This window comes from Ursus arctos, unplaced genomic scaffold (genome assembly GCF_023065955.2).
Source record: "Ursus arctos isolate Adak ecotype North America unplaced genomic scaffold, UrsArc2.0 scaffold_17, whole genome shotgun sequence".
NCBI lineage: Eukaryota > Metazoa > Chordata > Mammalia > Carnivora > Ursidae > Ursus > Ursus arctos.
In genome coordinates this window covers 12,667,021-12,681,073 of record NW_026622841.1, presented here as the reverse complement: position 1 = coordinate 12,681,073, position 14,053 = coordinate 12,667,021, and the positions used below count along the sequence as shown (strand labels likewise).

Here is a 14,053-nt window from a genome sequence, read left to right as displayed (position 1 = left end):
TATGCTGACATCACGTTTTGGGGCACCATGAAGCAGAGGAGCTGCTGGGCTATGGGTTGGAACAAAAGAAGAGTTAGGACCAAAATGGAAGGATTCGAGTCTTCCAGAAGATAGCACTGAAGTTTTAAGTGACTTCAAATATTACTATAAGAATAATTATTAACATTTTTGAATCCATATGATGTTTTAGGTGTTTTGCATACAATGTCTGTAATGGTCATACTAACTCAGAAAAGTAGGTATTCTCAGTCCCTTTTACAGAGGGGAATGTGAATCTCTGAAGACCCAGGCAAGATTACATTTCCAGTGGGTACAAGCTGGGATTCCAAGGCGGGCTCTCGGACTGTAGCCCACCCAGGGCAGCCAACCGTGGATGGTGGCTGCCTCCCATCAGCGAAGAGTCAGCACATTTGGTTAGAGCAACGGAAGGGGCTAGACTGACCCTGGCTAGAGACACTTCTCTCCCTGGATCTGATACCTGCCTAATGATTCTCTCTCTTGGTATTCATCTCTCTCTGCTTGTGTCTCAGCTGGGTAGACATCATAACCCAGCTTTACTCCTTCCCAAGTTCAAAAAGCCTTCTGTACGAGCATCAGAGACATCATTTTGAGGAATGGGCAAAATTTCCCCATCGTTGAATAAAGAGAAGACTATAATGGCAGTGTTTCTCAAATGGGGACAGTTCTGTTCCCTCCCATCCCAGGGACATTTGGTGATGCCTGGAGACATTTTTGGTTGTCATGAATGGAGGAAGGAGTATTATGGGCAGTCGGTCAGGAATGCTGCTAAGCTGTCTACAGTACCCAGGACAGCACCCCAAGAAGAATTATCCAGCCCCTAATGTCAATAATACTCAGGTTGAAAAGCCTCCCTTTATGGGGGCAAATGAGCAGGGAGATGCTCATCCCCGGCCCCCCCGCCCCTGGGCTGTGGACCATTGTCCCGTAGCCACTGCAGTAGGAAAAGGCAATGCTTCATGGGTAATGGATTTTCTTCTCTTCACAGGTCCTTCATTTTGAAAATATCAAAGACATACCCTTTGGATTTCAAACAGTAACATCGGATGTGAACAAACTTAGTTCCTTTTACTCACTGAAACTAATCAAACGGCTCTACGTAGACAAATCTCTGAACCCTTCTACTGTAAGTGGGTTAACTCAAGTAGCCCAATTCCACTTTTTACGAGGAGTGGCGTTTTCACATGGTTAGACCCATAGCTTCGTTGTCAGTGACGTTCACGTTTAGGATGATCGTTTATGATTTCAGGCTTATCAAAAATAAGTCGGTCCTAGTGGAGAATGTGTGTGGGGGGGGTCTCCTGATCAGCTGAGGGGACCCCCAAAGGTGGGGTGACCCGATTGGGTGGAGGCTGGCAGCTCGGGTGGTGAAAGCATTCACCCAAGGCCGAATAAAGGCGATGGAGGTTTACTGAATATACCGCAGGGAGTGGCGGGCAGGGCAGCAAGGGAGAGGCTGTCTGCCAATGAGGCAGGGGTGAGGGGTTGTAGTTAAGGGGCAGGTGAGGAGGTATGGAACGTATGGAATTTTCCTGTTTGGGTTCCTGTGTCTGGGTGTAAGTAACCCGTGGGTCAGGTAGGGCTTGTGGATATTTTGAGGGGGGGTCGCCTAATGGGGCTCTGTGTATTTAGCCAGGGAGTAGGGGGTCCCTGTGGGCCCTTCTGCCTTCCTCAGGCTTCCATGTTGATTGCCTAAAAGTGGCCTCTACAGAGAGGCTGAAAATAGCGGGAATCACATGTAGCTAGAATCACATTACAGTCACATTACAGCTCAAAATGTAGAAAAGCTTGTGGGTTTCCTTTTCCCTCTCAAACATACCTAAATCTCACCCCTCCTTCTAGTGTCCTCACTGAGAGGACTAGAGAATGCGGGTATTAACTCTCTAGTAAATATGTCTCCATAGATGCAAGACAGCTCACGCGTTAAGCCTCTTTCTCCTTAAACAGCAGGGCCGGTGGCCTGGGTCAACATTTTAAGTTTTCCACCTCATTTGTTCATGCCCACAATGTTCTCTTGATGTTTCTCAAAATCAGTAAGAAAAGTAGCAACTGCATGAATCAGTCACAAATTGGTTTTGTTTGCTTTCCTAGGCCGGTCACGTGGGCATCTATCCAAGGTAGCCCTACGTATTTAATTTCAGCTGTTTCTTGAAGGAATCATACAAAGTACACTGTAGTATCCTTACATTTGACCCCGGAGTATTTCGTAATATTTTTTAAAATCTGTATTTGAAACACAAAGCCGGCATCCTAGACTACGTAGAGTTTCTTTCTCTACTCTAGTAATGTGGAGTTGATTCCGTTTGTGTTTGCATGGTCAGAATTTCAATCTTTCCACCTATAAAACGTAGACTGCCAGTTAAATAGTTTACCATAGTTCTACTACTTTCTGCTGTACTGTTTGTTTTTCTGGTTGAGATTTTTTTTTAAGATTTTTATTTATTTATTTGAAGAGAGACAGAGATGGTGACTGAGATAGTGAGAGAGATGGGGGGGGGAGGAGAGGGAGAAGCAGGCTCCCCGCTGAGTGGGAAGCCCCATGCAGGGCTCCATCCCAGGACCCTGGGATCATGACCTGAGCTGAAGGCAGACGCTTAACTGAATGAGCCACCCAGGCGCCCCTGGTCCAGATCTTTTGAGGACAGGAGTCGCTAGATATTATTGTGACTTTATTCGTATTGCGTGAAGACATATATACACAGCCTTCTTTTCATCCTACTATCACCCAGGGAATTAAAAAAAAAAATACTGAGATGTGAATTGGGGTCTGAGTATGGACAAATTTTAAGAGCTCCCTAGGTGGTCCTGCAGGAGATGCTTAATACATTCTGTAGCTAGCCTTGAGGAGCGGGGAGCTCTTTACCTTGCCGAGGCTCTCGTGCTCTCGGGCGGCCCCAGCTCTCTCAGTCAAGGGCAACGCTCAGTCCCGAGGTTGGGTTGCTATTAACGAAAGCAAACTGGCTGAGGCTGTAGCTGCTCTCAAGAAATTCAAGGGACCCCTGTGCCTAGGACATTTAATCAGGTATGTTTCGTTTGGTTGAACTTCCATTCCACCTTTTGAGTTATTTCAACCAAACGTGGAGTTGAAAGAATTTTTTTTAAAGTCTACTTATTTATTAAAAAATTTATTTATATGGTTATTTTTAGAAAAAGAGAGAGACAAGGGGAGGAGCAGAGAGAAAGGGACAAGCAGACTCTGTGCTACGCGTGGAGTCCAACGTGGGGCTTGATCTCATGACCCTGAGATCATGACCTGAGCAGAAATCAAGAGTAGGATGTTTAAGGGACTGAGTCACCCAGGTGCCCTGAAAGACATTTTTTTAAAGACTGCTTTCCATTCCTCCTGCTGGGTGTGTATCATTTGCAAATTTACTGGTACTAGAACAAACAAGTGTGGGGGAGGGGGACCACCTGCATCAGAACTACCTGCTAAAAGTGCACATTCCTGGCCTCAGATAACTTGAATCAAGATCAATAGGGATGGGATTTGGGGTTTTGCATTTTTAGCAGGCATGTGATAGAATCCCTGCTGTTTTCTCTAGAGTCTGTATTAATTTCAGTGGGGATAGGAGTTTTCTACTCACAGAGTTCTCTTTTCTGTACATTTCTTCTTTTTTAATATATAAATTGAGGTTATATTCCTCTTGGAGCATTTTATATTGTTTTTAAAATTTTTAAAAAAGATTTTATTTGTTTATTTGACACAGAGAGAGAGAGAGCACAAGTAGGCAGAGCAGTAGGTAGAGGGAGAGGGAGAAGCAGGCTCCCCACTGAGCAGGGAGCCCAGTGTGGGGCTCGATCCCAGGACCCCGAGATCATGACCTGAGCTGAAGGCAGACACTTAACCTACTGGGCCACCCATTTCTTCTATTCTAAGATACACACACACACACACACACACATTTAATGTTTCTAATTTGGAATTCATATTATCATTGTTGCATACATTTAATGTAGTGTTTCTTTTTCCCCCCAAAGCTGCTACTACATTGATGGAGGGATTTAATAATTGATATTGCCTTAGAATTGAAGAAATGAAACACTTTATGCTAAGAACATTCATTGATTTCCACGGGAAGTTTCCATTTTTGCAGTGTTACCGATTTTGAAAGGGTAGTCACCAACCTGGACACCTACAAATCCTCTAGTTAGAATTGTGGAAGGACCCAATGGTTTGACTATGGACTTTAGGTACTTTGTGATTTTATGAACTGGATGTTTTTCAGGAGTTCATCAGCTCTACGAAGAGACCCTACGCGAAGGAAATGGAAACTGTTGACTTCAAAGACAAATTGGAAGAAACAAAAGGTCAGATCAACCAGTCCATCAAGGATCTCACGGATGGCAAGTATCCTTTACTTACTTGGACCCTGTCTTCTCAGGAATCTTTCTGCTAAGCATAAACTTGAACATCTGAGGCTTCCTCGGATGTTTTTGGTAGACAGGCTAAATTCTTGCCCTTCCAGCCATTTCAAACATGCGGAAGGATTCCCAGGCTTGTCCTACATCATCGTACGCTTGGCAGGAATTCCTGGTGCTTCCGCTTCGGTCCACTGTGCTGTGCTCCGCAGTGAGCTACCAGCTCCCGCATGCCTGCGGGAGTCCCAGCTGTGCCTCTGACAGAGGGTGGCTTCCAGCAAGTCACTGGCCGCTTTCTCAATCTGGAAACGAAGGGTGTGGGCTTTAACTTGGTGCCTGAGGCCAACTTCAGTTCCCCTGCTGTGGTCTGGGGAGGGACATACTTCTCGAGCAAGGCAGACTCGCTTCCTGTGTGAATGGCCAGCGGGATCCTGTCGTGGTGCTAACCCAGAAATGACAGAGTCCTCCCCACAACTGCAGAGTGAGACCGTGGAGAGAACTTGGTCTTGGAGACCTTCAAGACCTGGATTCAAATCCAGACGCTGCCACTTTGAACTGAGTTCCTTGGGTAGGGACCTCAGTTTACTGACTTGTAAAATGGGGCAGATGTTATCTGATTATTTTTCACATGGTTGTTGTGAGGATCAAGTTCAATCTATAGGGTAACAAATAATATATGATCACCAAGATAATATATGGGAGCCATAGCTATGCATGCACACACACAAATGTATACATACATATGTATCTGTTACTGAAATGATGCTTCTTTGCCTTCATAGGTAAAGAGAAAACTGGTGTAAGTAACACCAAGTTAAGCACAGTTTAAAGATTTATAAGCAAAAAGCAGTTGCTGTTTAAACTGCTGTGTAACAGTTTTGCTTCTAGAATTGCCAGATAATTGTATTTTCTCTATAAGGACCTTCGAAAAAATCTTCGTAAACCTAAGATTTTACTGGAGAAGGTGGCTTAGTGAAAAGTCCTCTGAATTTAGAGTCAGAAGCTCAAGATTTAAGTTGAAACGACCACCTACTAGGTCCCCTCCTTCTCTGGTCTTTCAGTTCCTTCCTTAACATGATTAGTATTCAACCCGTCATGTAACATTGGCAGGACCGGTTACATGAGCTCAGTGCAAAATGCAAATGCAGGGCCCATTTTTAAAAAATGTATTAAGGACATCAAGGTGGTGACAGAGGAGCAGGAAACCAGAACAGGGCTCTGCACACTGATGTCACAGGTCTGTGGAGTGGGCCCTGAGCTGCAGTGCGGAAGATCCCAGGGATTAGGTAAATGAAAATCCCTTGGAAAAAATGTTAGTGCTATTCATATGTGAGGACTTCTTCGTTTTATGACAAAGGAGGGAGCTGTTGTTCCTGTTGGGGACTGGATCTCTGCAGTAATGACCCTGCCCACTTTGATGCAAACGTATTTGCAACAGTGCCCTCTGGGGAGGGCGAGGTCAGCTGTAGGGTGAAGGGCTCAGCTCAGCCCCGTACAGAGAGGCACTTTCCAGGCCAGTGAGCCTCCCCGAGCCCCAATTTCCTTAAGTATAAAATGGTGATAATGATCTTGGCCTTCCCGGATCGCTGTGAGGTAATGCACGTGAAAAGGTTAAAATTACACTCGTGCATTTTCATTCCAGAGCACAGGCTGTGGAGTCCGAAAGCCTCACCTCTGAATCCTGAACCCGACCTTGCTCATGTGTCATCTTGGGCAAGTGACTTCACCCCCACGTCTCAGCTTCCTCATCTGTAAAATGGGGAGAAATACGTGCTATTGTGCCTGGGGAACATCTAGCACGCTCGCTGGCGCAGGATAGGCATTTGAAAGTGGTGGCTCGTGCTTCTCTTCTTCCTGTTGTTCCTTTCTTTTCCCTCCCTTCCCCTCTGCTCTCTCCCCGCTAGGTCTCTTTGCTAAGTGTTCCTGTGGCAAGCTAGGAGGAGAGAAAGAAACCCTTCTGAAATGAGGCGTGTGGGCTACCAGACCTTGGGCGGGTGGCTCCAGCAGTGACAAATACCCAGGGAGCCGACGTGCGTGTGGATGTCGGATGTGGTTTGGAAGAATGACAGGTGCAATCTGGGGTTTCCTACAATTGTTTGCAGGTCGCTTTGAGAACATCTTGGCTGACAACAGTGTCAGTGACCAGACCAAAATCCTTGTGGTTAATGCTGCCTACTTCGTTGGGAAGTGGATGAAGAAATTTCCTGAATCCGAAACCAAAGAATGCCCGTTCAGAATCAACAAGGTATGGGGGAGGGGCAGGGGGCAGCCGGTCAGAGGCTACCAGCTATAGATCCGAAAAATCATAGCAACAGACGGGACCATAGGGTTTCACTCCTGTGGGGACAGTTGAGGCACAGGAGATAGTGTGCCTTCCCTGAGACTAACGGCTGGGAGGAAGGTAGCAGACAAAGTACCATAATCCAGAGACACGCCCTCTTTTCCAGAATGTTTAGATTGTTTTGCTGGTGGTTGGCTTTCCTCCCTAGGAAGGGCTGGCACAGGGGCCTGAGTTCTGTGTAAGCAAAACCTGAAACAGTTTGCTGATGGTGGGTGTCCTAGCAGCCGCAGGGCCAGCCCGGACACGATCTACTCTGGGTGATAGTCAGTGAGCGCGCTGTGGGCTTTGGCGCTCAGCACCCCAGATGTGTCGTTTTTGCGTCTAGCAAAGCATGACTGGGCAGAAAGGAGGAGGAATGTGTGCTACTCCTTTGTTGTGATTCAGTCGTAAAGCTGGGTCCTGCCAGATCCTGGAGACTCGGACTCTAGGAAGAGAAAGAATAAGGATTTGAAATGTCATTGATCTTTCTGTGTTTCCTCTAACCAAGCAGTAAAACACGGCTCCAGGCTGTGTGGGGATACGCCCTCCTTTTGAATGCAGACTTTTCTTTTGTTTCCTTTGTATTGCTTTTGTAGCCCCTGAACTTTTCCAGTGACGTTACTAACCCCGCCCCCCACCTCACTGGTCCCTTGGTGTTTCCTTTAAGGGTAGACTAAGTTGATGAAGTTATATTATTAGAAGTTTGGTATAGTGCTTATGCAGACAAAGTGAATATACACGCGCACATTTCTTGGAATGGTCCTTATTTAGTCCTGTGTTCAGAAGATAGGTCTCTCGGTTTAGGTTTCAGAAGTGGGATTATTGTATCCATATTTGGTGCTCAGAAGTGAAATCGGTGATGGTTTTGGTGGCCACAACTATATGCAAATTCATATGACTAGCGGTCTAACTTGGTGTAGATTTTTAGATAAATCTGTATCTTCTTTAAGAGAAATAAATGCAAGAACCCGCAGTTAATTTCAAAAGGAGTATGTTTTTCTATCACAGTTATGTTTCCGGTTGTACACAGAATCAAAGTCTCTAGTTATCTATCAGCCAAATATTTAGTGAGTGACTACTACGTTCCGGAATCTACCAAGATAATAAGACATGGTTTCTGCTTTGACTGTGGCCTAGTTGGGGTGGGGGGTGGAAAGACAGTCACATAAATAAATATTGTAACCATGTGACAAATACTGAAATAGAAGTGCTACAAAAAGTAAAATATGGTCTCGCTCTGCTTGAGAAAGGTGTTGGGGGAAATGCAGTTTACTGTTTGAAGATCCCAGATAAAAGTTTTACTGCAATATCATCCTCCAGGCCTGAGAGGAAGTTTGAAATCTCCCCTAAAAGAGATTCAGTTAATAGGCAAATGTCCCATAGGAGGTGTAGATTGAAATAAGAGGTCACACTAAATTACTATCAGTCTCTTCCTCTTGAGTATGAACTAATTTTCCTTCAGAAAATCAGTGTCTTTGTAGTAGAGATACAGAGCCAAATATTAATGGGGGCAGAGAAGGAAGGGCCTGGAGAGAAAGGCCTGGGCACTAAGCTCTTTTTTGAGGAGTGTGGAATGCACTGGAGTTGGAAGTGACTTCGAGATAATTCTGTTACTTAATATTCCCATTTAAAAAATTATGAACTATTTCAAGCATACAGAAAATTATAGGAATAATAAAACAAACACCGTTGTACCCAACAACCAGCTTTGTAAATCTTTATATTTTGTCTTATTTCAGATATTTGAAAGAAAAAAATAGAGCAAAAGATGGGGCCCTGTGCAGCCCCTCCCCTCCCATGTCCTTCTCTCTTCCTCCCCAGAGGCAGCGATCATTCTGAAATGTCCAATTCCCTCATTCTACTGACAGGGAAACTGAGGCCCAGAGAAGTTGAGTGACTTGTGCAAGATCACGGCATCTGTTTATGTCACATTTGAGACTGAAACCCAAGGTTCTGAACTCTAATCCAGACTCTTCATCTGCTCAGGTCCGAGTAGGTTGGCTGTACAGGAAGAGGGTGACAAAACCAAAGGAGAACAGAGAACAAAACCAATGTGAAGTTTGTCCTGCTACCTGCCGAGTGTTCTCTCTTTCGTATTCTAGTAGGAAAAGCTGCATAAGGAGACGTGTGGTTTGCACTAGAACTTACTTTCAAGTCAGCTCCAGCGGAAATGAGCTTGTACTTACGAGCTTCTATAAAGACTGAGTCAAAATGTCCCTGTGTTTTCAGTCTTACTGTCTTATGGTTAATGTTTTATATACGCAAGTACAGTATTATGTATAGTTCCTGAAACAGATTGGAATTATGAGGCCTGTGAATAACTTTTCAGAGGAAGTCATTAACTCTCAGGGGCTGGTCTGATGGTTTGGGTCCAGATGGGGGATTGCGCCGTTACGGTCTGAAACCGTAACAAGAACAAATGTGTGTGTGTGTGTATTTGTGCTTGTGTAACTTGGAAAGCAAGCGGTCCAAATTTCTTCTCCTCTTACAGACGGACACCAAGCCCGTGCAGATGATGAGTATGGAGGCCACGTTCTGTATGGGCAACGTCGACGGTATCAATTGTAAGATCATAGAGCTTCCCTTTCAAAATAAGCATCTCAGCATGCTCATTCTGCTGCCCAAGGATGTGGAGGATGAGTCCACGGGCCTGGAGAAGGTGAGGAGGGAGGCGGGGGTTCAACACGCAGGTGCCACTTGCCGTGACACGGAGACGTGTGGCCGGCACGGTGTGCGGCTGTGACCCTGCCCTGCCTTCCACGTCGCTCGCTCAGTCGTCTCCAAGGGTCTTGTCGTCCTTCTGGGCCTTTCTCTTTAATAAGAAAACATTTACTCGGCACTTGTGAGGAGCCAGGACCGTGAGGTCCCACGTGCACCTTCTCACTGGTTTCTCGCCCCAGGCCCGTCCGCACCTGGGAAGCTCTCTCTGTGCTCTGTTGGCCGGGAGGTGAGGCACAGCGGGCGCGGGGCCTGGCCGCGGGCACCTAGGTCGTCAGCGGCACGGAGAGCTGGGCTTGAGCCCAGGAAGTCGGACTGTGTGTTCTTAATCTAGTCTCGGGTACCTGTGAGTAGCGCGTTGCCTCGGCGCGCCGCACCTGTCAGCACCGAGGCGCCGGTCATCTGCTCAGTACTCATCGGTCCGCGGTTTGCTTTAGGTCTGCTCCTTGTGTGTACAGTCTGTGGGCTTTGGGAAGCTCCTTTAGTGCATACAGATCTGTGAGAGTTTATTCTGCGCCGTCCTTTACGTAGGTTTTTAGAGGCCCCGGGTTGACCTGGAGGTTCGTGTGCCTGTGAGTGGTGCCCTAGCTTTCGCTCCGCTCTGGAAACCCAACCAGCCCCCCACCCCCGGCCACCTGTCCCCCCTCCAGGCCTCAGTCTCCATCCCACCTGCTGCTTTGATGGTGCTCACACTTCCTCCATCCCTGGCCTGCATTGCTCTTTTATTCACTGCTCCTCCTCTTTCTCACTCTCCTCCATGCCTGGGTCTCTTTTCTCCTGCAGCCCTTGCACTTTCCCTTATGGGAAATACCCTCATACCGATCTTTTTCTGATTACAGTACAGAATGGAAGAAACTGATCTCTTGGGTCTCAGGGAGATGCAAGAAGAGCTTAGCGTTGGTCTCCTGGGGCTGCCGTAATTAAGGACCACAAACTCAGTGGCTTAAACAGCAGGAATTTATTCTCTCGCAGTGCCTGAGGCTAGAAATCCAGGTGCCAGGTGTTGGTTCCCGCTGAGGGGTGTGAGGGAGACTGTTCTAGGCCTCTCCCCTGGCTTCTGGAGATGGGCTGGCAATCTTTGGCCTTCCTTGGCTTGTAGATGTATCACTTCAGTTTTTGCCTCTGTGTTCACATGGCTTTCTCCCTGTGTGTGTGTGTGTCTAAAATTTTCCTTTTTATAAAGACACCGGTGATGTTAGGTTAGGGCCCACCCTAATGACCTCATCTGAATGACACCCACAAGGATCCTGTTCCCACATCAGGTCATGTTCTAAGGCACTGTGAGTTAGGACTTCAACACATGAATTTATTTTGGGGGGGATACAATTCAACCCATAACACATACATAAGGGAGGGGGCAAAAAGCTTTTTTCTCTCTGAGTAGTCTTTTTGAGTTATGGATCAATTTTCTTCCCTCTCTTCATTCCCAGATAATAAGTGGACAAGAGAATATACCTTTTGGTACCTTTCGGTTCAAATATTCTAGTTACTTATGGCAATCTTTTGGTCTGAATAATTTGTCGTAAATGAAGCAGTAGTCATTGACAACATAATTATCATAGATGAACAAGAGAATCCAATGGGGCCCTCCCCCACAGAAAAACAAAACAAACAAACAAGCTTGTGCCCCGTCTGTGACCTTGCCCTGTTACTGATTTCTGTGGGGTTTCAGGTGAGTAACTTCAGTGCGGGGTTGCCCCATGATAGGAAGAGTCAAGGTACTGTCCTTCTCCCTTGTACGTGTATTTCTCCTTAGACAGTGGGGAGGTTGGCAGGGCCCGGAGCAATGTAAGATTTGCTCAGTGAAGAATTTTATGACTAAACCATTTTATGCGTCATTGCAAACCTCTCATTTCTGAAACGACCAACTGAAATGGATGCATTCATCACCTCGGGTCTTCAACAATGACCATAGACAGTTCAAGTTCTCATTTTAGAAAGAGGAATTTTAGCTTTAATTTGCATTACTAATTTTGATGCCATGCCAAGTACATGAATATTCTGGATTTCCTAGTAGAGAAGTTAAAATAAGCGTTCAAGAAATAGTGTATCTAAGAACTCTTCTAATTTTATTTTACTTCACTCTTATTTACGCAACATCATCATCTGTGTGTTCGCTTCTTCTTTACAGCTTCAAAGAAACGCCCTCAGACACTTCAGTGCAGAGGGACCATTGTTGGAGGGTGGGGTCCTGGGTGGCTGGGTGCATCTTGGGTAAGGGGAACTAGGCACATGCCCAAACTGTAGGACTGACTCCATGTTCAGTGGCCCATCTGCGCTGCTTCAACACTGGGCCCCCATGGCACTTCCTGTTTTCAATCAAACAGGATCTTTTACAACTGGGAATAAAATAAATAATAATAATTTCCTCTCCTTTGGGTCCTTCAGGTTGAACAGCAGCTCAACTCAGAGACGCTCTTGCAGTGGACCAATCCCAGCACCATGGCCAATGCCAAAGTCAAACTCTCCATTCCAAAATTTAAGGTGGAAAAGCTTGTTGATCCCAAAGCTAGTCTGGAAAACCTAGGGCTGAAAAATATCTTTAATGAGAATACATCTGATTTCTCTGGAATGTCAGAGACCAAGGGAGTGGCCCTCTCCAATGTTATTCACAGAGTGTGCTTAGAGATAACGGAAGATGGTGGGGATTCCATAGAGGTGCCAGGATCGCGAATCCTGCAACACAAGGATGAATTCAATGCTGACCACCCATTTATTTATATCATCAGGCACAACAAAACGCGAAACATCATTTTCTTTGGCAAGTTCTGTTCTCCTTAAGTGGCAGAGCCCAGGTTAAGTCCCACCTGACTTTTCTGTAAACTCTGCATCCAAAGAATCACTTTCTAAATATAATAAATTGTTAATATTGCTGGATCAGGAAGCAGCTGGTGCTTGACATGTGTAGCCCTCACACTAATAGGGCCTTCTTTCAATCCTTTCTTTTATTCTCCCTGCCCCCCATGCTGCCATAAACCACAATGCTTTTAATGAAAAGGAGTTCCCTTAGAGGAAAAATACGTACTCATCACTTGCCAAATTATCTAGGGTTATGGGCAGGAATGCAGTCTTCCGCAATGAAAATTCCTGTAAGGAGGATCTGGAGGATTTTAGAGATTCACCTTCCTTCACTGGGATACAGAATGTTCCAGATGTTCTCACTTCCCTGAAAGACGTGGGATCCACGAAACTTTCCTGGCTCCAGCAGAACTTGGGCACATGTTCAGGCTGCTGTCGGCCCCTAGCTCTTTTTGCTTAAACTGTGGTCCCAATGTTTTCTTCCAACTCTTGACTTTTTGGGATTTTAGAAAGTTAACATGTTGCACATAGTATATGTTATGGAAGGAACTCCCTCGATAGAGTCTGGGACAGCACCCTATAAATCAACACTTTCATATTTCTGCCACAAAACATAGAATATTCACACACAATGGATAAAGACTCCCAGAAGCCCATAAGTGTCAGCTTTTACTGCCAAACGAGTGTGCCAAGAGAAAGTTTCTTGTTTACAGAAATTTTTGAAATTTTGGAAGGTTGGGGAGGGCATTGCAGACCCATAGTAGCAGAAGTGCAGCAGGTCGAGGGGAGGTTAGATTTTATTAAAAATCCACTTTCACTTTCGACAGAACACGCACGTGGTCACTTGGCTGGTGGTAGGCCACTTGATGGGCAGGGAATGTGGACAGCCTCAACGAAGCTCTGGGTGTCTGATGACCAGGGACTTCAAACACATGGGGATTTTTAAGGTAGCCGATAAAAAGTATTTTTGAGTGTTGAAGGAACTTGTCTCTTTGTCTACCGTGCTAGTGGGAAGGGGAAAGGAGCTAATGCCTTTGGAAAAGAGAATAATGGCAACTGGAGTGTTCTCGTGCCTTGACATGTATGTTTCCAGATCATGGGTTTAGTTACGGTACGTAGCTAGTTAGTAACTTACATTGACAATAATTGGTGCAGTTGGTCTGTGACGTTATCTGTGCTGCAGGTACATGGGTTAACTCACGACCAAAAGAGCACATTTGCTGAAAATGTTGCGACATTCCTTTGCCCATCTGTTCTCTGGCATTCATTGTAAATAAGTTCAACTTTCTTCTTGCTCCAAAGGTTCAATATTGAATGTCTTTTATGCCACTGACAATAAAATATTATTGAACTACATGTCTTGTTTTTTTCATGACATTAGATTTACTCTTTTGAAATGGAACCAAGCTATCATTTACAAAAGCATTCCTGTAGGTAAATGCTTTCTGAGGCCACTGATGGAAAATGAAAAGGAGTAAGAATAATTACTGTTCTTATTCTCTTGTCTTCCTTTCTTCCTGCCCACCAGGCTTGCTTCCTCCCCCATTCCCTTTCATCGTGGGGGGCAAGGACCAGGGGGGTGCTGGGATTACTTTTCCCTATGTGAAAGTATGCAATGAAATGAGAGGCCTGGCAGGAGGACATGGAACTTTTCTCCAGCAGAAAAGTTCGGGCCCAGTCTCAAAATCGCATTTTATTAAGTAAGCTGTATGGGCTCAAGATATTTGTAAGTGCATTTTTCTCAATGTACATTTGTTTTAAATCAATTACACCATCCCTGAACCCAATATTCAACATAGCCCTTGTCCTGTCCCTGTGCTGTGCTCCAACAGAATGTGT

General features: G+C 45.5%; 1 protein-coding gene across 3 annotated transcripts in view; it reads left to right on the top strand.

The window, feature by feature from the left end:
* Positions 1 to 13,570, top strand: part of SERPINB5 (serpin family B member 5) — a 35,099-nt gene extending 21,529 nt beyond the window's left edge. For all 3 annotated transcript variants that reach the window (XM_057313349.1, XM_044383070.3, XM_026496446.4), the window contains exons 3-7: positions 1,007 to 1,144; positions 4,245 to 4,362; positions 6,480 to 6,622; positions 9,189 to 9,356; positions 11,804 to 13,570. In XM_057313349.1, the coding sequence (XP_057169332.1) occupies positions 1,007 to 1,144; positions 4,245 to 4,362; positions 6,480 to 6,622; positions 9,189 to 9,356; positions 11,804 to 12,196 (960 nt within the window). In that variant the 3' untranslated portion in view covers positions 12,197 to 13,570. The remainder of the gene's footprint in view (positions 1 to 1,006; positions 1,145 to 4,244; positions 4,363 to 6,479; positions 6,623 to 9,188; positions 9,357 to 11,803) is intronic.
* Positions 13,571 to 14,053: the final 483 nt, after the last annotated feature.